The sequence below is a fragment of the Cyphomyrmex costatus genome, unplaced genomic scaffold (assembly GCF_001594065.2).
Source record: "Cyphomyrmex costatus isolate MS0001 unplaced genomic scaffold, Ccosl1.0 scaffold302, whole genome shotgun sequence".
Classification (NCBI taxonomy): Eukaryota; Metazoa; Arthropoda; class Insecta; order Hymenoptera; family Formicidae; genus Cyphomyrmex; species Cyphomyrmex costatus.
Window position 1 is genome coordinate 1,070,713 of NW_017277148.1, and position 25,383 is coordinate 1,096,095.

Sequence of the window (25,383 nt, forward strand, 5' to 3'; positions counted from 1 at the left end):
GAGAAAGTGCGATATTTAAAAATGTTATGAGAACTTCATGCAATAGACAAACTAAATAACTAATTGCAAAAAGAATATATATTAATACGTTTTATATATATATCATATAATTTATATTTAATATAAATCCTTATTTAAATATAGATATTATTTTAATGAACAGATTAATTTGTTAAATTATTAATTTAAAAAATAGAAATATTGTAACTTTTTCCTCTTTTTAACTTTGCTTCTTACATTACGGTAGTTTAAAAAAAGCAAGAAGAACAAGATCTCGTTAGACTTGTGATTCATTTAAGGAATATAGGTATTTGATGGTCGCGTTTGATTTACCAATTGATTTGAAAAATAGAAAAACTACTGTAACTTTTACATATCTCTGATTTTACCTCTTATAGTAATTTAGAAAAAGAAAGAAAAACAAAGTTATTAGACCTGCATTTAAAAAATATATTTGATGGCCGCGTTTGATTCAACATGGACGAAATTGGATGTTGGCCAAAACGAACTCGTTAATTACCCTTCCCGGTATAGTCGATCCGCGAAAAGTCACGGTCAAGAAAGTTAAAAAGTTGAATGGCTTTGCATACGCTGTGTGTGCCATAACACACATCGTATAGTTCGCGTCCGTAAAAGTTCGAGTGTGCGGTTACTGCGAAGAGATTACTGCGCCGCTTCGTGAATATTCAAGTGCGAAAAGAGAACCTCATCCTTATAGACATGCATGCGAGCAACGTTACTTTATCCAGAAGAAAAAATGTGAAAGCCATTTAATTAGATAATTCTGATAAGATATCTTATGTTAACATGTTTTATATTTAGAACAGATCATGCGTATGTATTTCAAAAGTATCACCGACTTCTTGATTATTCATCTTTAATTCTTAATGATATTGAGATAAAATAAAAAATCATTTTTCAGTCAATAATATTCACTAAAATCATTAAACGTGATTCTTTAAATAGCGAACGTTTAAATAAGTACATACACATTATAAATATTGCATTAATTGCATTAGAAAAAGTATTGAACCAAAACTTCGCTGTAACAACAAAAATTTAGTTAAAATGTACCGCGGACTAAAACTTTATGCTAACTACATTAGTTAATATAAACAAATAAAAACAAAATTTTTATTATTAAAATATAAGAAAATAACAACAAGTATATATAGAAACAACTAAATTCTTTATTATATATAAAAAATGCCTCGACTAAACAGTTTTACTAAAAATACTAAATTTTTTTCCCTAGTACTTAAGTTGTATTTCATGAGACTGATTTATGAAAGAGTTTAGCTTTATTGCTTTCTCGGAATATAAATAATATCGCACATCACGATGCAGCCTTAATCTAAATATGACTAGGAACCGCGTCCTATCTCCATATAGCCCAAGCGGTTCGGCTGTTCACCCACTTTGCGCAGAAATCGCCAAGTTTCGTCCGGTTCAACGGTTAGAAAACCGCCGGCCGTCCATCCAGGACGAAGTTCCCTATCGCTTCTCGCATACGGAGCAATCAGCCGGGAAGCAGAAGGCACGGCTCGCCGTCGTGGCAGACATGCAACCATCAGCAACAAGTAAGACCTTATAGCACGGTGATCAACTTGGCCGTACGTTCCTTCTCATTCCATCCTCTAGCCAGCCAGGCTCTGACTCGCTACTTCGCTAACTCTTGCCGCATACACAGAATTCACTTAGGCCGACTTGGGCGCATCGCTCGCTCACGCGGAGACGTGATCTAAATTGCACCGCGCGCCCGCACGAGTATAACACGCATCTTATATACTCACGCCAAGTGGAGGAAAGTCCCGCCGCGTGTCCTGATTGATGTGGAAAGTGGAGCTTACTCCTGGCTCGATGGCCCGAAAGAATAGCGATTGTTCTGTCGTGATCGTTAAGTCGATCGAACGACGATAGCAAATACGAATAAACGATCCTAAGAGAACGGGCGAAGTAAAAACGTGAGGTAAAATATTCTATGGTTATTGTACTTTCAGGCTCCGTATTTCATTTTTTGGTTGTACTGATGATTTTGCTGTGGTTAACTTTAAAAGTATTTATTTTACATTTTAATATTCACTTCAAGTTATTATAGGTTGAGTGTAACCAAATTAGTATGATTATCAGTTTAGTGATTAATCGTGGTTAGAAAAACACAATTTTCATATAATCTTATCTTCAAGTGATACACGTTTTTACCAATGCAGATTAACCTTTAATTTCGGTTCAACTTATTCTCTTAGAATTAGAAAAAGGATAAAGAGTTAATTGAGAGAACCGAAATTTAAACTATATTGACAAAAACAGGCATAAGTCTAAATCACAAGTTAACCAGAAAGTAAAAAACCACTTTTTCTATATATTTACAATAAAGAATCAATAAAGAATCGCTAAGAATAATCGATGAGTGATATTTTTTATACTCGCGTCATTATTATATAGATGAATGTGTATATGCTGATATTCGCTCGCTTAAGCTGTACATGAAAAATACCGTTTGTGTTAATTCATTCAACCGTGAAGCATGTCATTTCGGGTTTATGACGTTTAAGTGGCATTTTGTGTTCAACACATCGAACGACATGAAAATACGAGTCCCCGGATTGCGCAGACGGTAAAATGTTCGTGACTTGAAGGTAATCAAAGTCACGGAGGTAACCATGTCTACTATGACCAGGCTTTGAATGGACCTTCATATAAAAATTACTATTTATTATAATACAAAAAAAAAAATAAATATAAATAATTTTAAATTCATATATATAAAAAAAGATATCCTCGCCTTGCTCCTCCCTTGACAATTATAGATGTCAGCTTTGCCGTTGTATTATCTCAATTGCAACGTAAGATATGGTTACCCCGTCAGTATCATGGCATTAGGAGTATATCTTTAGGGTGTAGCCGTTCGCAATCAGAATTTGCGAGAAGCGTAGATGTAGTAGCGGGCACCGCGAAAAAGAAAGAAGAAGGGGTTGAAGAAAATGAGAGAAAGAGAGAGAGAGAGAGAGAGACAGAGGGGGGGGGGGGGGGAATAGCTCGGTTATGATTACGGGTTACCGGGTGGCGGGGGTCGCTCCGACCACGACCCTCTTACCGCTACCGCGCGGCGTAGCTGCCGCGTATTAATGCGATACACGATAGCCTGGTGGCTATTAAATAAAAAATATGAGAGCAAAATGGCTGCTTTCGCGGCGATACGTCACTGAGAGGCGTGATTTGTACCGAAGCTGCCCGAGCTGTGCGCCAGGGTAAAAATTGGTCGATCCACCGTGTACCAGAAAAGGGGGGCAGGCAGGCGAGCGGACGGGGAGAGAAACGGAGAGGCCCCCCCCCCCTCCCCCCCGTTAGTGCCGGTCGCTGAATTTCGCCTGCAGTGATGTATCAACAACATAATGTACAGGTTCGTTGCATTTTGATCGGCTCTGTCAGCGCTTTAACGGGTAATCTCGAGGGCAATACGTTTCGTATGGCCGGCTTTCTGGGCACGTTTTCGACCTTACGCGCGCCTTTGTTCCTCCCGAAATTCCTGCCGTTCCGCAAGATGCAAATCAATGCGATCCTCCTTCGCGAATTTCTTTTATTTCTGATCTGAAAGCAATTCTTCACGTAATCAGAATCTGGGTTATCTGTTTTTATTTTTTGAAGGCTCTTGCTAGACGTAATGCTGATCTGTTCGAGTCTACTGCCTGTATTCATAGTCAGTTTTTCAAGCCTGTCTTAAGTATATACTGTATTAAGATACTAATGTATCGTTCTCTGACATTATATTGGTTCGTTACATTTCAAAACTGAACTTAAGACGGTCTTAAATATAAGAACTGACTGTGAATATCGGCCTATGAGACTTGAAGATAATTAATTTTTTTATTAATATTTTACTTAAAAATCTTTCCCTTTTGGCATTTAATGACTTCGTTTATTAATGTAACTTTTTTCCATGAAGGTTTTATCTTCAATCATAGATTAAAATTATCCTGAAAAGATATCTACATAGGAATCAGATCGAGGATTAATCTCTCGTGTATTTATATCTTAAAGGCTTTCTCGCTTTTCACCGGTCGATCGTTGTGCATCACAGCTATTCGCGTAATGGCGGCGTCTTAATGCGAAAAATGCAGCCGTCTGCATATTTTTCCTCGCGTACGGTGCGCGAGTTAGTGGCTGGAGAAAAGTTTATTCGAGTTTCATAAAGGAACGAAAGCTGAGAGCCGTGTGCGCTCGACGGGGGGCCCCCCGCCGTGTATCGTGCGTTCGCGCCGGGTGATAATTTCCGAGAGATGACAGAAATGGATTGGCGAAGTATGTTTCGCTCAACGATCGAAAAATCCGGCCGTCCGGCCGGATAATTAGCGTTTTATTAGTTTACTTCAGAGACAATCAAGCGTCTCCTAGCAGCGTTCGTGCTAATTGGCTAAAATTTGCACCAGCTAAGATTACAAATGATAGAGACTTACATCGAAACTTTACAAAAAAAGAAAGGTATTATGTAGAATTTTGTGCACATATAAAACATTTACATAATTACATAAATACATTTACGAATTTACACTTCGATTTGAGTTAACATTAATTGTAAAAAAAAAGTTTGGTAATTACTACCAAATATATTTTGTTTAGTTTCCCTTAAACAACGTCTATTGTTAATTTTAGAATGTATAACTTAAGCTTTTAACCTCAAGCCATAAAAAAGTGAGATCAATCACAGTCGATTAGTCTTCACATTTGATAATGATTCAAGTTTTACAAAGTAGGATTGGTTCATTTCTTACGGCTTGTTTTAAAGCTTAAGTTTTATAACTTAAAATCTCATTGTAGACACCGCTTTATAAAAATTTAATACTGGCCAACTTCATTTTGAAAGACAGTAATTAATTACTTATTTTAAATATTAAAAGCATTGTCGTTTGATGCTTTTAGTATGCTAAATAAGTAATTAACACGTGACATTCGTTATCACTTCTTGGCTCTTTCTTTGTTCTAAATTGTGACTCGTGCGCGGGTTTACGAAAATGGCGGTGTTTAGTGTGGCAAATTACTGGCGCGACGGTTTCGTGTCGAGTTGATCGAAGAACGTTTTCGGTCTGTTTGAACCTTTTACGTCGGAGATTCAGGAGAAACGGTTTTTCTTGCTCTCTCTCTCCGTCTCTCTCTCTCTCTCTCTCTCTCTCTCTCTCTCTTTCCTTGTGTTTGCGCGCCACGGCAGAAGTGACGAAAAAGGGCAGTAAACGTTTTACGCGAGGAAACTTTCGTAGAAGTAATGTATCCGCATACCGTTTAGAGAATAGTAAGTATTAAGTAGGAAGGTACCTCCTTGCACGCTACTCACGAAAAACGATACTTTAACGTGGCAGAAGGGAAAAGTCTGTGTATTTGATTTCAGTTGTTTCTTAAATATTCAGTATTTAGCACAAGAAACTTGTTTCGCGTGTCTTCGCCGTACTTGCTGTCACGTTAGAGACTGCATTCTCGACCAAACCTATACTGCAGTACTACATGAATTTCATTCGTTGTTAAATTAAGATTGTCGACACAACGCCCTTGTTTATTATTATAAAATTCGGTTATTTATGAAAATCGGATTCTGCGTTTGAGAAATTTTTTAATCAGTTCCGTTAATAACAATTTATAGTACAATCCTGGAAATTATTATCAATCGATCAACTGCGTCATTAGCGCTTATCTCGAAAGAAGAATGTGTGACATAAAAAAATATCAAGTTCATTTTTAGGAATAAATCAAGTAATTCAGAAAGTGCTAAACATGATCAAGGTTTATGATATTGGTGATGAAAATTTCTGTACGTAAATTGCAAATACATTTTTCAGTAATGTAATTTAGATTACTATTGTATTTGCAACGCAATGATAAATTGAAATAATAATCTTATAAATTAAATTGATTGTTAATTTGACAGAGTGATTTTTAATTATGATATGGCATTCTGCGCAAGCGTCAGATGTTGACTTTTTCTTGGAAAGGATCTCATTATCTTTTAATCGTTTGGCTTCTTGACACTTTTAATGTGAATTACGTGTTATGATAGCGATTCAAATTAACAAATTAGATGTCCCTGCTAGTGGACACTGTATATCAGACTAGCAGCATGAAATCAAGCTTCTAAGCGTGAAAATATTTAATAAGTATATCCATCGTAATGTTCGTGGCGGAAATACATTAAAGTGAGCAAATTAACTTTCCTGGTCGCGAACATTTTTCACTGAGTCGACCGTGAAGAATACGACTATATTTGATTAGAAATCCGCCTATTATTTTAAGACATCTTTTAAATTTATGTAATTTAATGTTAACTAAAATAAATCTAATGCTAAATAATTTTGTATTAATTAGTAATTTAAACTAGAACAATTACACTTTGGTCCCTAAAAAAACCTTTTTAAAAAAAGAAAAATGTACTCCTAGTGTATAAAAAAGATATTAGATATTACATTCTTCCGTATAAAAAAACAGGGGAAGGGATATAAATAATTATTAAAATAAAATAAATATAAATGTGTATAATATATATGTATAAATATATAAAAATTTATACTATATAAATAATTAGGTACGTAAAAAGATGTTTTAAGAGACTTTATGTCTTTTCCTTCTTTCAGAAATTTTATTTCAAAAGTTGCTGGAGTAAAATTATACGAGAGGAAATAATTTTCGTAAATTTCTGTTAGCAACCGTTCTCTCTGCACGAAAGAGATCTCTTTGGCGCCTGCGAAGGGAAGTTCGAGAAGTAGAAACGCAGCGTGAATGCAATGTGATCTATACACGGCGGCGCTCGGCGGTCCGGCGAGCGCTGATTTGATGCCGTGTAATTCGATAGACGCAAATTCTTCTCCACAAGACAAGACTACAAGACAGGGAGACGTCGTGCCGCGTCTAAACGAGTCGTTCCCTCAATCGCTCTCTCACCTCGCGTACACCGTCCAGTCGCGATTCACGGTATATATATAATTGAGAAGGGGTATAAAAATCCAATCGCGCTTAGCCGTAATTTCGAGGATACCTCGTGGTGGCGGCCGGCTTGTCATAAACCGGATTTACCGTCGGGGTTCGTAAAGTTTATGAGGATCGGCGAAACGGTATATGGCGCGTGGAAAGGAGAGACGGTGCGGTTCGACGGGAGAGGGAGTCGAGAGGGTGGTTGAACGAAGGGCGTGGGAGGCAGAAGGGAGGTCCTGGAAAGTCGGGTTCACGGAACCGCGCGAATTGTATAAATATGTTATTGATATACGAGCCGAGGATGGCGTGAGGTGGATTACCCGGAAACTAGTATCCAGGTTCAAGGAACACGAGCCGGACTTGAGCCAAGCCCGAGCCCGGTCAAGAAAATCAAGCGCGACCTGATTGCATCGCCATTTTCATAAATCGATACCGTGTCTGGAAGACACGCGCTCGCGCGCTGTTGATTTATACCTCGTGATACAGTCAGAGTTGTGTGTTGAATTGCAGTCTTTGGAATGTCTATAATTCTTGAAAAAGTATTTACTTCTGCAGTCTTACGTAAAATAGTACGACATTATTTACATAAACATGCTAGACAGTGACGTGTAGCGAAGAGTTATTTATCTTAGTTATATGTTAGAAAGACTAGCATAAAAATTGTAACTTGATCAATTTATAATTATTTTGTAAATTCGTAAATATTCGTCTTTATTAAGTAATATTTTTTTAAAATTTATTTTTTTTAATTTAATTGCTTAACAATAGAGATATCAACGTTTTTGTTTGAACTAAAAGGAAAGCAAATAAAGTACGATAAAAGTACAAAGATAGCGATAAAAAACAAAACAATTCATCGATACTATATAAATATATTGAAAATTTAAAATCAACAAATTTCAGGATTCTATCTCGTACCCAAGAAATATACAATATCTTAAAAAATATATTATATTTATATTATTTATATTAATAAATAATCTAAAAAAGAGAATTTATCTATTTTAATCTAAAAAATAGTAACCGCCAATAATAACAGATACTTGTAATATAGTAGTATTAATACGTAAAATCCTCTGTGTGTATGAAAGAAAGATAATTTTACATATTATTTTGAGAAAACATAGTGTGCAGTAATGAAATGACACATTGTGAGAAAAGAAATATATATTATAAAGCTGCGATAAATGTTGTTGATTAGTTCGTAAAGATGATACTTGTCGATATAGTTCAACGTCGCTTATCGTTTCGCGATTCGAATGCACGTGTCGTCGGAAGTCCGTCCAGGGATTAGCTTCGGATGTACAAGGACATACGTAATGCAATTAACGAGCTGACGATTAATAACCTGCCGTTAGTAAGGCCATTCGATCGTGTGGCAATGTACGTTGGCTCGCGTATGAAATCGCACGCGTACACACAATTTGTACGTATAATGTTCGTCTCCCTCGTTCTATTCTAGTCATCTCTAGATTTGCCTCTTTCTCTTCTTCCTCTCTATCTCTCTCTCTCTTCCTTTTTCTCACGCTGTTTGTCCCCCTTCCATTTTCTCTCTCGTATCCGCAGACTAGCTCCCTTTCGCTCGTGTGCGCACCTAAAACGCAAGAAAGGGAACGTAATAGCCTTGCATGATACACGGCCATTAATCCGTGTATATACCCTTCCATACTTTGGAGGAATAGACACCTCGTACGCCTCGGTTTCATAGCCGGTTCATCAGCCGGATATCTTCCTGCTCTTTCTCTCTTTCTTTCTCTCTTCCTTGGCCTCCTCCCGTTCTTGCTTCTCCCTGTCTCTTCCTCTCACTAACAATGATTTAATTTCGGCGCGCGCTCTGCTACGACGCGACTTAAGACTTCTATATTACATGAATCAATTCACTTTATCAATTAAAAAAGTGCGTATAAGTAACTGTGGCATATTTTGTAAAAGAACAAATTCAAACTTACATTGAGAATTTTCCATGAGAGTTTATACATATATAACATATAAAAATATTCACGTTATGTATGTTTGGCAAGATAATTATAATGTTATGCTATATCTTAATTAAAATTATATTTTAAGAAACATATTAATAATGTATACAGAAATTTAATTTAAAAATAACTCTGTAAAAGTTAAATTAAAAGAAATGTGTAAAAGATGATATAATTAATTAAAAACAATATATAATTAAAATATGTCATTTATTTCAAACTTGTATATTAATGGAACTAATTTAATTTTTTTATTATTAAACAGATAACAATAAAAATTAGTTATCAATGGATTACTAATAATAATTGGTTATTTTTGGAAAAAAAGCAAAAACTTTTGTTTATTTTAACGAATCTACGCGGATTGTCCCATTTGATATAATAGACTGACGTATTCAAAATTGATTAGAAAATGTACTTATTTTTCGTTGTATCATTTGGTTCACTATACGCTTTATTTCATCGAAATAATATACTTTCAGCCCTTCCCACGTCTGCAACTCCCTTCATACGTGACGTCGAATCGTATCGTTTTCCTGACGGACAGTTCCAATCACGGGTCGTCATTCGGTAGCACGCCCGTTTCTCTTTTCTTGCCTGCTCATTCATCTCTCCATCTGTTCGCATACACTCACACTACCAACCGTCGATCAATCGTGAATCGTAGACGGTGCTTATGGCAGGTGAATGTATCGCTCAGATAATATCGCTGCTCGAAATGGAGTCGATCGTTTGTAGTCGCTGACTTATCATATCGCGGTTGATTGGTCCTTAATGATTAGAATCAATAACTCGAACGGCAATCTTTTTTCTCCATTTACGCGGATTGACATAATGGCCCCTTGTACACAAGTGTTTAAGAGATAAGCATCGTTGGTGTGAAAACGTTATAATTAAATTAAAATTTAATATAAATTAGAAAGCAAAATCAAAATGTATCACCAGAGATTTCAATAAAAATATGTAAAGAGAAAAATTGAACAGTAATAAGCATAATTTATTATTAAAGTAAAAGGACAAATTTTGCTGAAGTATCTAAAAATTTAAGTAGATACAGATCTGAAAATAATTTTGTTGAACTGTCAAGATAATTATATAGAAAACTTACATACACAAGCATGATAAGCAATACTCTAAAAAGTTTTGATGTTTTAGGAACTGATTTGAGCATCCTGTATAATTATTTTCATAAATCAACAAAATTATTTTCAGAGCTAAATTTTTAGAATTTTATTTTCAATAAAACTGTTCTTTTCCTAAAGTATACTGAGTACACACGTATGTACCTACTGAATCCTTTTGATCGATGTTAATGTACATCAATATCTATTAAATTAATAATTCGAAAAATTTTTGCACAGTAGGATTGCATTGTAAATATCGAACATTATTTCTATATTGCATCACGCGTCACAACGTTTCTTTTATATATGACTGACATCCCCTGCTCGCGATCGCAAATCGTAAAAAATTAAAATGTACGCATGAAACGTTTGTACTGCTGACAAAGTCATCAGACCATAACTTGAGATGCGCACTTCCGTTACCAAGGACACATCGCATCGCAAAATCGGTCGATGAATATTTTACACGATTCGTCGCTGTCACTTATTTCTCAGACACGCATCACAAACAAGATCTCGTTCGCGGTGATAGATTTCTTCGCTACGGTTAGCGAATTGAAACGATCGATCGAGAGCCGAAGAGGAAGCAGGTGTCTCTCACCGCGATAAATACGAGCGCGCGCGCCGTGCTGATATATATTTTTAAAATTTGATGCGTCCAAATGAGATCGTAAATACAGGCTGTTCTACGTAATGAGTGTACTGGACGAGTACTCACCTGTAGGAACATTTCGCCGTCGAGGTGATGATGGTCGTAAGCAGCGAGCGCTGCCAACTCTCTCGCTCTATAATGCGAGTCGTGGTGCGAATTCTCCTCCTTATCCTTGTGCATCACCACTGTAACAGAGTAAAATTGATTATGAAGATACGAGCTTGGAAATCGGAAAGTCATCAGTGTAATAAAAATCACTCATTTGTTAAATGCTTAATACATCTCTACACTCGTATTTAATTTGCGAGAATCCTTTATTTCTTCAATATAAAATTATACATAGACGAGTATCTTCTACGTCTTTTTGTTACTCCTTGAATTATAATATATGATTAAACCGGTTTTCTGTTAATTTAATTAGTTCTATAATAGTAATTAATGTCTATGAATATGTTACTTTTTATTGAATAGATATAAATATAATTTTATTTTGGTAATTTTTGTACTTGATGTGTGTACGCGCATCTATTTATTTACACATTGTAAAAAAATTACCTATGATATAATTTTACAATCCATTATTGCAGAAGATATATATTTACATATGTAATTAAAATTATAGCGCTTACAAATAAAATTACTCTTTTTTATAATAATTAAACTATACGCAACAGTAAATTGAAATAAATTTTATAGACATATTTACATAATAATTTCCAACAAATTATGTGCCATTTCTCTAATATATATGTGGTATTTTATGTTATATAATATTACAAAAACTTGTACACATTTACATAAAAAATTATAAAATAATAAGAAATAATAAAAGCTATTATTACTATAATTTTTCTTATATTATAAAGATATATTTATACAATTGGAAATAAAAATATCAATTTTTGTAAAACACCCACAATTTTATATTTTTTCATTATAAATTGTATAATTTTTATACATATTATTTATATAATTTTATTTTCTTATGATGTTTATAACACACGTTCCGTGCACCTTTAATAATTGCACCAAAACCTGCATGTTGATTCAGTTGATTTCTAATGTTCCACGACAATTTCGAGGCACGAAATTGTCAGGGAATATTAGAATGGTGAAAGTGCGAAAAAAATGATCACTCTAGTACAGAAAAAAGGCACATTAACGCGATAATACACAACGCCGAGCACAAAAACCGTCAAGGAAACGTCGTCGAAAACATGCACGGAGAAAGAGGATAATTTCGACGGTGCAATTAAATATCAATCAGGCGATTTTGCGGCGTACTCGTTCGCGAATTTTAATAAGACGCCCTCTCGTCCGCTCGTACCCCCTTTTTTATCACATCGACCACAAATCACGGGGATGATTAGAGGGTTTAAGCGCGTCCGTCATCATCTCGACACACAAATAAACGAGGTAACCAGCTGCAATCACAGTCTGTATAATTTTTTTCATTCTACTAACGTACGTAAAGCTGCAATAGACGCGGTTTCTAGCCGCCAACTAAGAACTTACGACGCAATTTTCACGACACCTACGAGAGTAGATTTCTTTCCCGAAATCGTAATTAAAAGCGAAACGGTGGATTTACGCAAAACGCCGTATAAAGGATATTCATCGATTTGCATAAGTGACTGCTGATTCTGATTGCAGATAATGACCGGTGGAAAAGAACAACGATAAAATTAGTATTGTGTCACTCGATAAGAGCAAAGATATGTTTCCGGTGCTTCGTCCGGTCGACAATTGGCACTACTAGAATCGCATAAATTCAGTTTGCCTCATCATGCGATGCGTTACACCGCTCGCGCATCGACTGCCCGGATTAAAAGTCATTAAAGTCAACCGTAACAAACCGAGCCGTTATCAGATTTGTCATATTATACGCTGTAACGTTGGTTGCAGTTTGTAGATTTTTATGAAAGATTAAAGTGACGATGACGTCGGCGAGGGGCAACTGAAAAGAGCGACGAACGCTTTTTACCGTAAAGCAAATTTATGTTTCTCGGTCAACGATAATTAAAGCGATTACTGTCAAAGATATAAATTTGACCGACGTTTCTATGTACACTCAATGATCAAAATCAACGTTTTCCATCATAATAGTATAATAAATCGGTAAACTTACTCCATTTAGGTAAACTGAAGTCGTAATGCGATTCCAAATTTTATAATATATTACCAATTCTAATAACGAAGAAGCGAAAAGAAAAGAAAAAGGAAGAGGATAAATTATATCATTTTGTATCATTTAATGTACTTACAAAGTTTGTAAATTAATATTGCAAACTTATCTGTATATGTATTTCTTTATATATTACAAAGAACTTAATAATTTATCTATATAATAGAATTATTTTAAGACCAAAAAAAATTATTTCAGTGAACAGTTTACAAAATTGGGTATGTATATAAATTTATATTAAAATCTTATGAAGAATTAAAGTCCAGCTCAGACAGAATAAAACAATTTTCTTTTCTTTTATTATTATTATTATTTTTAATTTTATTTAATTAGCATTATTATTAATTTACTTAACAATTAAATTTGTGATTTTAAATTTCCACAAATTTAAAGATTTCAAAAAATTGAGGTGCACTTCCGTAGATAGTTTTTAGATAGAGGCTTATTGTTTTAGCGTTATGAATGTTACGATTTATGAATATAGTGCGAACAGATCGGAATGCCGGTGCTTTGTTTCGCACTCGCATGTTGAAGTCACCGCGACGTTAACGCGACCGGTTTATTATTTAACACGACGGTGATCTCGTATGTTCTAATTATGGCGCGCATATTAAGCAGGAGGCAAAGCAGGTGTATGGAACTGTAACAGATCGACGATGTATTATAGGGTTTAAAAGGAAGTGTCGCTCACATCCTGTCACGTACGTATCGCCGCCTTCGTTCCTCAGACCCACCGTTAATCCGTTTGCGCTTAAATTGTTTGGACATCGATAGTCCTTGGATTCTCGTGAGGGGGAAAAAAGGAGCATGTACGTTTTTAACGAAAAATTCGGCCTTCTTTAACTCTCCACTATTTACATTGACACGTAAATTACCTTACCATGTAATAAAAAAATAATGCGGTCAAGTACGAACGAATAAATGGAAGGCTTGCGTATGAGACTTTATCTTAAAATATATAAACATTTAAGATTTAATTACTATTCAAAAATAAGTCGAAGCTTTTCTTCACTATTCATTTCTTCCTCGTAAAATTCATATCGATAAAAAATATTTACTTGAATGTAATTAATACTTGAATACTTCTTATTTAAGGTCGGTATTCATAGTTGATTCTTATATTCAAAACTGTCTTAAATAATATCTTATCTTAAGATGCTAATGTGACCCTCTAATCGATTCGTGATACCTCAAGACTTAAGACGGTCTTGAATATAAGATCTGATTATGAATACCGCCCTAAGTATTTTGCTCTTTAAATATCGAATATTGCGTCTTATTCAAACTTTCATCGAAATGACTTTTAGCGCCGTTTCAATTAAATATTCTCTGAACCATAAATGAATACTTAACGATATTTGCTCAGGTCTATACCTTCGCATTTTTCAGACATCATTCTCACATAATACGGTGATGAATCATTTCTGCCTTTTATATAATTGCTACGCAAATATAAATTGAAGCTTTCCTCAACTATTCATTCCTTCTTCGAAAAATCCGTACCGATAAAACATAATACTTAATTAAACGTAGTTAATACTTAAATATTATGTCTTGTCTCGAGAAAGAAATTTAAGTATCAAAATTTCTTCTCACATACAAAAAATATTAAATGCATATAATTATTATAAATTATCTTATAATCAGTTTATGTCTCACGAAATACTATAATTATAAATTATGTAGTTAAAAATTCTATTCTAATATATTGTCAACATGAGCACCTCTTCTACTCGTTAAACAATGAGGATGAAAGTTCCTACTTCACTAGATGCAAATCCAAGAGGTTGTCGCGAGTATCATCGTAAGGAGCATTAAACGGACGGCGGTCAGTATCGCGGAGCAACGATGCGTGTACCGAGAGATGTGCGAGAGCAGGGCGCAACGGTCACTCGTAAATAGTCGCACGCAATGTCGTGAAGCACTCGGCGTCACCGGCCACGCGACCCTCTGGGACAGGATCCATTAGGATGTGACCATCGTCAGAAACGACCGCAGGACGGATAGATGAAGAGACCGCGGTGTACACCAATACATGTCCCGGGGATGTGTACGCACGTGCGTATCCGGCTACCGTCGCTCGATCGGACAATCCGATTTTCGATTGCCGCGAGTCCGGACGAAGACCACCACCGGTCTCATTCGGATCTAACGACCATGCCTAATGCTTCCTGAAACAATGGCTTTTTCGTGACAAAATACGCGAGAACGTTTGGAGCGGTAACAACGAGACGAACGGAAATGTTTTTGTAGAGCATGTGCTGAATGATATGTAGAATGTTAACGCTGCCATTCAGATAATAAAATGAGGAAAATATTGACACATGTAAAATTGTCACAAACTCGAATATTCTAAGCTAGGAATTCCCTGAAGGAAGAAATATTATATGAGTAGGTTTCTAATTAAAAAAATTACAACATATATATTTATATAACACTTTTCTTATTTTAGCTCACAGAACACATTGTGAAAGTTTATGATTGCGGATGTTTATCGTTTTACAAAGTTGATCACTATCCACATATAAAAGTAGAGTTTGAAAAACCTTGCCGGACGCGGAGAATGCGCAGAGAAGGCAGAAGCCTTCAAAGACTAATTGCGATTACTAACGAGCTTTAATCGCACAGACGCACCGATGTTAACTTAATTCTCCCGTTTGTCCTCACGTATATAATAATCATACTTAAAGCACGGTTAAATCGGTAACGTAGAGTTAAACAATAGCCACCGGCGAAGTGAGAGATGTGTGAAGCTCGCCGGAAAAACGTCGCTCGCGGGCGATAGGCGTAGTCAACGTTGAGGATGGAACGCGATGAAGACGGGATAGAGAGAGAGATGAAAAATAGCGGGTGCGTAGATGCAATCTCTGACGTTGTAGCGGAGAACGTGTGCAGTTCCGAGCGCGGGGAGGTCGCGCCATCGCGATGCGCCGCCGCGCGCCGGTGCAATCAGTAATAATAATTACACTTCCTCCGGCAAGGTCAGTTTATGAACATATATACGCGCCGGAGAGGAACGCAGGAAGTGGCGGGATCTAAAAGCGGAGGCGGTGGCCAATCAGAACGCAGCGCGGAGCGTCCAGCGGGAGCGGAATATGGCGCGCTGGGGAAAACGCTCGTGCTCTCCTCGTCAGATATATATGTTTTAACGCCATGGTATCGGTCTCGCGGTGGTGCGTTTCGCATCCTTATCGCCTACGCCTGCCGCGCCACACGAGCGTCAATGAGCCGCTGGAAATTGGCGTAATTGAATGTAGCGCGTTATTTTTAGAAATTATCGTTGCGCCGCCAAGATGTGAGAAAGCCGTCCGCTATGTCGAGGCGGAAGAGCTCGCGCGGCTCGCTACCGAAGTTGCAAGCGCCGCTCATTTAAGGCCCGTGTCGTACACTTGCGTTGCAAGTTAAAAATTAGATGAAGATGACTCAATAGGAGTCTCCTGATTTTATACTTTATACTGATACACATTTCCATCACTGGTATGACTCTTTTATGATTTATCGCTTTGAGTCTTTGTTTCTACATTGATTTAATTTTAGAGATTAGAATTCGACAAATCAGTTAATTATAATTTTAATCCGTTTCGTGTGTTCTGATTAGCTGAATTCTAATCTTCAATTCACAATTCTTATAATCTCCAATGCGTAGTGTGATACGTGCTTTAAATGGTTCGATCATGAAGGCCTTGCAAATATTATTTACAAGTATCACTTACATATAATGTAAAAAATGGAAAATACGTTAATAATGCAAAAAGAATAAAATTAAAATTAAAAAATGCAAAACGTTCCAAAATCACATAACTATAAATATGCATTTGTAATATTGATTATGTTTTTATTAAATGCGCTTAGAGATTTTTGTATACACATTTGCATATTTAATAAATCGATAATAGTGGAAGAATTTGTACGAGACGCCTAATAAAAACGGTAAGGCTTTTTCTAATACTTTTTCGTATAAATAATGTAGAATTAATTATCCCCCTTTACCCCTTTTTCGGGGTAAAATCTTGATTTGTTTATAATCACGAAAGCCAGAGAATTCTACGCTCTCACCCACCAACTGCGTCAACGATCGTTTTCATTAGACCGTCCCTGCGATCGCTCGGTCGCTTCATTAAGTACCACCGCCCTCATTTATATAGACGTCTTTGAAGTGCAAATAATGACGCTGCTCCTCAGGGGTGCCTTTCCTACCTATCTCGCGGTGACTTGCGTTTTACGCACCCCGCAACCGCCGGCGTCGACCGCGGCCGGCGGTCGTGCGAACCGGGCTAAGTGAACGGTTAAATAAGGGATTATCTCCCGATCACATAATCGATCAATGATTGATGGAGTCGGTGCCGCGAGACACGACGTGTATTAACAAGCGCGCTTAGCATTAACTGCCCACTGGACGCGCGCCGACCACCCGTTAGATTGTTTCCGATGTCACGCGAAAAAAGCAATGTCCGTCGGTGTGATTTGGGAGGGTTGCGTTTGTTTCGTTTTGTAATTACGACGGTCACGGGATGTGTGCAGCGCTGAATAAACGTGTCAACGAGATTCCGTCGAAATTTCACAAATTCACAAAAGGAAAACATAATGACGAAGTAATGAAAGGTGTATACTGTGATGGTATATCTTAAAATACCTACAATTACAATTTACTTTTAAAAAAAAGATTAATAAATGACAATTAAGAAATTGCATAACGACGTTAATAAAAGAAAGTAATCATGATTATTAAATGATGTTTGTGACATGGCTACATTTTATTTGTTAGATATTAATAATGAATCACATATGGTCACGGATGGTGACCTTTGTTTTTCTACAATAATTTATGGCAACATTAAAATAATAATGAAACATAATTATACAATCGTATCCTGGCATCTCTTGAGAATAATAAAGAGTGTAGATTTCTTCAACATAATATACAATAAAATGTAAGCCATAAATATATCTTCAAATCATATAACTTTCATTTCTTCCTTTATACATGCCAGTAACACGGCGTATAATTTAAAGATCATACTTGTTTATTTTCTTTAACGTGGCGCGCAATCATGACAAAGATTCTTCCTGGAAAGTCCGCCAAATTTCCTTAAGAACGATCATACATCACGGCCTGTTCTTTCAGCCGGAAGATTTTTCAGCGGTATCGAGCGACGGACGGAATTCTTTAGTCCTGTGGGATTACGGGGAAGTGACATGGCGGCGAGATCCTTCGTGGCTACATGCAAATGCACGTTGGGGATACGCGCAAAGACATTGCACGTCAGGCCTGACTTTGGGTTCCTGCTGAGTCAGGAGCGCAACGGGAACGGGTAGCGGAGAGGGTTAAAGTCGGGGGGGGGGGGGGGGAAAAAAGAGGGGGGAGAAGGGGGGGGGGGGGGGGTGGGCGAATATTAAAGATTAAGCACGAAGCACGCAGATTAGCGTGCTAATACACTTGTTCTTTGCGACCGGCCGGGTCGGCGGGGCCGATTGTGTCGCAGAAACGAATGGCCTTCACGATAAGGGAGACGAAGTGCTTTTCGTCAGGTCAGTCGGCGAGTTTTTAGAGCACCAGGCCCTGTCAGGATACACTGGCAAAATCAACGAGCTTCGGTTTTCTAAGGACACCTCCGATCGCGGACTCATCGTGACGCGAGTTTTACCTCGGCAAGTTATATTTGATTTTAACAGATTTACGGAATTGGAATTTAGAAACAACACAAAGAAATGTTATAGATTTTCGCAATAGGTCGTTACTAAACTTTAAGTTTTAAACCGTGAAAAGTTGACCAATCAGTCAAATATGACAAAAATAATTAACTATGATTGATCAATTTTTTACGGCTTAAGATTTAGGTAATTGCTTATTGTAGAAAATCCATTATATATAAAATGTGATACATATACACTCAGTATCTGCTGATTTGTAAGTTTCGTTCAAAAAATTAATCTAGCAAGAAGGATGTTCTCTTTCTGCGTAGTACACAATAATAGCTTAGTTAATTAGCTTAACTAAGGTAATTTAAAAACGTACTATATTAGAACATTATACTTGTAACAAGAAATGCGAACATTAGTAATTTATATACGTTTCACTTAAGGTGCTTTAATCGAGAAAGATATGTGAATGATTATAGAATATTTACATAATCATCGCTGCATAAATACTTTTCCTATTCTCGCTACATTTCATGTTTATTAAGAGGTTTTTACTTGCTTATTCCAATAATCATTGTATTTGCTTCGTGGTTTATATATATATATATATATGTTAACTATTCTTTGCTTTGCTAAATAATTCTTGATTTTAGTTGAGTATTACCATTAAACGAGCCAAACAGATAACTGTTTCTTTCTAATGGTAAGAATAAAATGTACATAATTCATATAAAATATAAAGACAATTGTATACACGAAACAAACACAACATTTTTTGTATTTTCCTGAGTTTTCCTAAATTGACATTTTTTTTATTAAATATGAGTTTAGTGTTTTCTAAAACAAGAGCGTAATAAAAATATTAGAGAGCTAAACTTTATAATCAACTTTATTTTTGTTTTAATTACTTGACGAAAGAATTATAAGTATAATTCAAATTAATATTGTACATTAATTTCATTGTTATAATTAAGATCGGATATTGTATAATTAAGAAGATCGGGAGGAATTTTCCAATCGGAATAAACAATTAAGTTGTAAGACGATTATTTAATCACGGTATAATTATATAATAATTTTGAGGAAAAAAGTTGTTCTACAAAAATAAAGAAACATATATTATGATGAATTTTGGTTATAATAAAGATATTTTTTCAATCCTTCCATTTGAAAATAAGAAATTAGATTTTTCCGTGGAAGTCGACCAAAAAAAACAGCGCATGAAGGTGTGTCTCCCAGGCAACTTTCGCTGCGGACAGATCGGAGGAAACGCCGTTTGTGTTCAACGTGGAGTTAATTCACGGTCTGGTCCGGCGATGTGTGCGAGGAGAAAAAGAGACAGACTATTAACCCGTTCGTCCGGCCGACGAACGATCGCGGGCGCGTATCGCCGATTGCGAATTTACGGGAGCGCACCCCAATTACCGTCCCCGTTTCTGCATACCGGTTGTCGTGGTCGTCGGGAAAAACGTCACAATGTCGGCATCGCCAACGCGCGGCCGCGTCGTTGCACGTGGGTGAACGTGTATCGCCAGGGATCTTTTATGGTGCACCACGCACCGTGCAAGGTCGCATTATATATACCCTCCCTCTTTCCATCTCTTTCTTTCTCGTTCTCTGCCTCTGTCTTTCTCTTTCTCCTTGCTCACCGCACAGTATTGCCACACGGGGATGATTACAGGTATTATACTTGAGCCACGATACACCGCGCACCGCTTGTAGATACGCTCACTTATCGATGCTTGTAAGTGTGCTTGACCATACAGAATTCGGAAGCCGTCAGACCTTTATGATAATACGGATGCGATGTTTCAGAATTTTTGGTTAGAAAATTCCCAGATTTCGAAGTTTTCCCACGTGTGACTATATAAAAGAGAGAGTAAGACAATTTTTGTTAATCAAATTAAAGAAAGTAGAAGGAAATTATTAATATCTCGTATCAGGTAATCGATAGCCAATAGAATATATAGGTAATATATGTTTTTTATATGATCACCGATTTATATATATATTCATTTTTTAATATATTCATTTTTCGGATCATACTTCACAAAGTAAATGCAGTGTTGGTAAAAACGGTAAGCATTATTAGTTCTTTACAAACAAGATCTATAAATAGATTTCTGACGAATATAACCTTACGACCCTTTTTCATTAATCAGTCAGGGTAACGAGTTACGTTAAGTAAATTTCGCAGTTCGCGAATTATAAAAGATTAAAAACACACCCCTGCAAAATTTATTGCACGTCATCGTTTCATATGGAAAATGTAGCCTGTTATTTTCCAGCAATTCTGTCATATTCTCAGTGGTGTATAATAATACTTAATTTTCTTATTTACAGTTTTTTGTAATGACTTGTATTACAGCTTTTTCTATGACTTGTAAAAAGAATTAATTATAGCACTATTCTCGCATCTCCTATCTTTTTCATTGTATATCAATATAATCCCGGATTTATCATTACAATTAAATCATTAAGAATACAATTCTGGAGCAATCTCTGAGACATCCGATTGATGCAGGCAAAAAGTTACAAGATGATTTTTAATCATACACGGTAGTTAAAAAAATTGATACCTCGGAGTGGAAAGCTCGCGTAATACGCGCGCAAGTCCAGTCGCGAGTTGAAAGCGTCATCGGCATGCCTCCATCTCTTTTTTTATTTCCATACAAATTCCAGTGTATGATCTGATACCCGGACGGGAGGAGGGCGGCGGTCAGACACACCGGGAGTTTTTATCGAGTCCGGCGGCGGGCAGGAGTTTTGCAGGCGCTCTTTAGTGCTCGGCGCCGTGCACACACCCATGACGCACGGCCGCGTATATACACACGTTGACCGTATATAAAGTAATCCGTCAGACAGAAGCGGGGTGATAATGCATGAGCGCGGTGGCCCCGCCCTATCCCTGTAACCGCGATAAAATCTCTCATTACGCAACGAGACGGACCCTCTGCCGCTAGACTGTTATCCTTAGACGGGCAACTCCAATAAAGCATACGTATGTGGAAATTTATTTTTGTTTTCGCCGCACCGGTCAATCTTTCTCAGGAATCGACGAGCGATATCATTCAACTGGCGCGCGTGCACCGCAATTTTTTTTTTTTTTAATATATATATATGTATAATGGTATCCAAAGCGAGTCGAGTATTACAGTGAGGGTGTGGTTGCTCTAAGCGCTACACGTAAAACGGAAATATTCATCATCGTGGATATTAACACGATAATTGTATCATCGTATTATGGAGTCCGTATTATGCTCTGTTGGGATATGTGCTCGATCTTTTTGAGTAAAGTGTGATGATAGGTGTATAACATTGCACATAATGGTAGCTAAATATGATTTAGGGCTAATTTCTAATTTCTAACTGTTAGCAAAAATTTAAATTGTGACTTTATATTTATTTTGGCTTAGAGAATTTCGGTTATAATTTCAAATCTTTATTTTTAACTAAATAAATTAATCATGTCAATGAAAGCCATGTTGTTCGTGTGAATTAATAGTATTTATTTATTTCGTGCGAGTGTCCTAAATGTTATTAGGGACATTTAATTTTTGTATTGACTTATAAAATTTGGAACCAATTTATGATTGGTCAAAAATATCGTCACTCTAAACAACTGTGCATTTATGAGACTGTTAACAAGTGTAGTAAGTTTTAAACTGTAAGATATAATAATAGTTGTAATATAATAATAGCTACTATAATAACATAATATTTTTATGTATATAAAGTAGAAAAATGTATTATTAAATTCTAAACTTCATTAAAATTCGATTTCTGCTCTTTTATGAAAACGCAAATGACATTATCACTCGAGAACGACTTATAGAGCATTCATCGGAATTCATAAGCGCAGAAAACGTATTCTTCTTCATGACACTTTGGCCTGGTATTCGTCATTACGATAACACACAACATAGAGTAACGTAGCTGGAACAATTACGACAGATTATATGCTACTCGACACGATGTGTTCGTAGAATTCATGTCGTATATACGTCGCGGATATGTGTACGATGCAATACAATTTGTGCCCATCGCTAATTAACCCGCTAATAGTGAGTCATTGCCAAATCATTAGGTTACATCACAGTAGCGACATTCTTCTCATTCAGGTCTGCACTGATTATGATTCCGTTTTATTACGAGTGCCAATCTGTTTTGTTTTTTAATAACAGGAATGGTCTCGTAGCAATTCTTCCCGAGTCATGTAAAATGTTCACTGCAGTCTTATGTCTCTTCTACAATAGGATCGCAAGTCGTAAGCCATAAGAAATTGACCAATCACAGTTGAATATGACAAAAATAATCAACTATAATTGATTAATTCTTTACAACTTATGGCTTGCAATCATATTATGGAACAGGCTTTAACAGGAAAACATATTGCCACTTCTTGCTCTGTTTTTTTTATAACAAGTAGCCTAAACGCTAAAAATAACGCAGATCTGAAACATGTCTTGCTAATACAAGTCTTAAATATTGTAATGAAACATTATAAGAATAAATTTAGATTGCTCGTTACTGTGCCTCTATTTTATCGCACATTTTGCAGGAAAAGACTGCGCATTAAAGCCGGATACAAACAAACGCGAAAGTTCGTTGTTAAATATAGGGTAAACCCGGTATATACGTCGCGTCAGGAAATACGCCGCAGAAGTCAGAAAAAATAGAAGGAGTGGGGATAATTTTCCGTCAATTACTTTGTTACATGCCTTTATGGTATATTAGTATTATGTTATGATTTCAGTTCTTTACTGTTAATATTAATGAAATTATTGCGAGTTAAATAGATTTTTTACTGTAATAAGTAGTGCCATCATAATTTATAATCTACATAAAATGATTATTATAGAGCGTGTAAAAGACTTAGTGGTTATTTTGCAATACATATGTGTAGAGGAATAGTAAAGCATGTTGTATAGCAAAATACAAGTGCTTTGCTCCTGTATTGTTTGTTTAATTAGTTGTCATATATATCCCATCTATTTGGGATATACGGCATTTTTAGCGAGCGGGATACTGTGCCGCAGCACAGACGCTCTATTTAAGAAGTTTTTGTTAATTCTAACAATTATATTTTGCATTAATGCATAAATGTTGATAAATCTTAAACGTTTAAAGATTAATTTCAAAGATTTGAAGCTATGTAAAAAAATTGTATTAAGTCCTATTTGTATTCCAATTTTCATTCTGAACAATAAAAATTGTCATATATTAATAAATAATGCAAGTTACGTCGTCATTTTACATCTTATTTATAGATTATTTGTGATTTTCTTATGAATTATATACGAGTGGCCATATTATCCCCCCCCTATGGGATAAATGGCAAAAATGCAGGGGTTTGAAAAAGTTACTTTTTAATATGGAAAATAAATTATTTTGGATTTCTAATATTTTTTTTATAGTAGTAGATGATACAAAGTTTTTATTTGTATAATTAATTTGCTTTAAACATAGTAAATAATAATTGATAAATTAAGTTTTCGATAGGTGCGGCGTATATACCGGGTTTACCCTATAAATAAATTGCCTATATGAACTTCCACTTATTATGTGTATAAATAACATATTTATAAGGCGATAAGATATAATTCATAAATAATTTACTAGAATGTACTTATCGAATTTAACTACAAACGTTTCAACTCTCATGGATTTGAGTCCTCTTTAGTTGATTGATAAGTACACTCCAATTGTTTGCAAATTATATCTTATCGTATTTTATGAATACAATATTACTTATGCACTAACAACAACAATCAATAATTTATTTATATCTGATTTATTCTTAGAGTCATAAAACTATATTTATTTTATTATAATTCGTTGTTATTTGTTGGCTTGTTGCACAAATGTCACAAGTTCAAGTTTGCTACATACAGCAAAATCTGATTGAATGCTGATGCTTAGTGTAATAAAGAAAAGGAACAAGGGACTTATAAACACAAACACAAATATCCGAACATTTGCCAAATGTATACTCACAATCAGCTTAAATCGAACATCACTCTTCTTTCGCAATTTTGCGGCGACAGATATACGTCGTCAAGTTAATTACCTCGGTCACGCATTACGCACAATGTGATTTGTTCTATCGTTAATGAAACTCGTACAGGCCTTTCGCGACGCGAATTAAGCCGGGAGTCGCTGAAAAGTACGCGCGTACACGTGTAATTACACTTGATGTCTCCCGTTGACTTCAAACAAGCTTTTCACCGCACTGCCAAGTAGTCGGGACCAGTTTCTGTAACTGGAAGCACTTCGCGAGTATGTTTCTCTTATATGCTTTATGACGTTATTTAATGGTTGCCTATTAGTTGCTTAACATGTGGAAAGTTTAATAAATGATCAACGAATTCCGCTATTCTATGATTAGCTTTACAAAATTGCATTTTATAAAATATCTTAAATAAAAAATATAATCTTAAATAAAAAAGAAACTTAAAATATATATATATATATTCATGTCAAAAATATATTTAATTTAATTTAACGCGATTGCTTCGCGCAAACCTTCTTTCAAATTTGCTTCCAAAATTCAATTTCTGTTTCATTTACAATATTTCAAGTGTTTGTTAAATAAATATTTCAAGTGTCTGTTTTTTCGTGTTTCTCTCTGTTTTTTCTATGCATTGCTTTTCTTTTAATTCATAATAGAAACTAATGACAACATATTCGCACCATGTTCCTCACTGACAATAATTACGGATATTATCTAATCATGAGATGTGCCTGACCCTGAACCCATGAGAAATCCGCAAACTTCTTCGCTGTAATGCAACGATGACGGCTGTAGCTACATCGCGACGATGCGATGACGATGACGCGACAGCGAAC

General features: G+C 35.9%; 1 protein-coding gene across 1 annotated transcript in view; it reads right to left on the bottom strand.

Moving 5' to 3' along the window:
• ss (aryl hydrocarbon receptor spineless) overlaps window positions 1-25,383 on the bottom strand; it is a 196,433-nt gene that overhangs the window by 41,375 nt on the left and 129,675 nt on the right. The window contains exon 3 of the mRNA XM_018542076.1: window positions 10,776-10,894. Within this exon, the coding sequence (XP_018397578.1) occupies window positions 10,776-10,894 (119 nt within the window). The remainder of the gene's footprint in view (window positions 1-10,775; window positions 10,895-25,383) is intronic.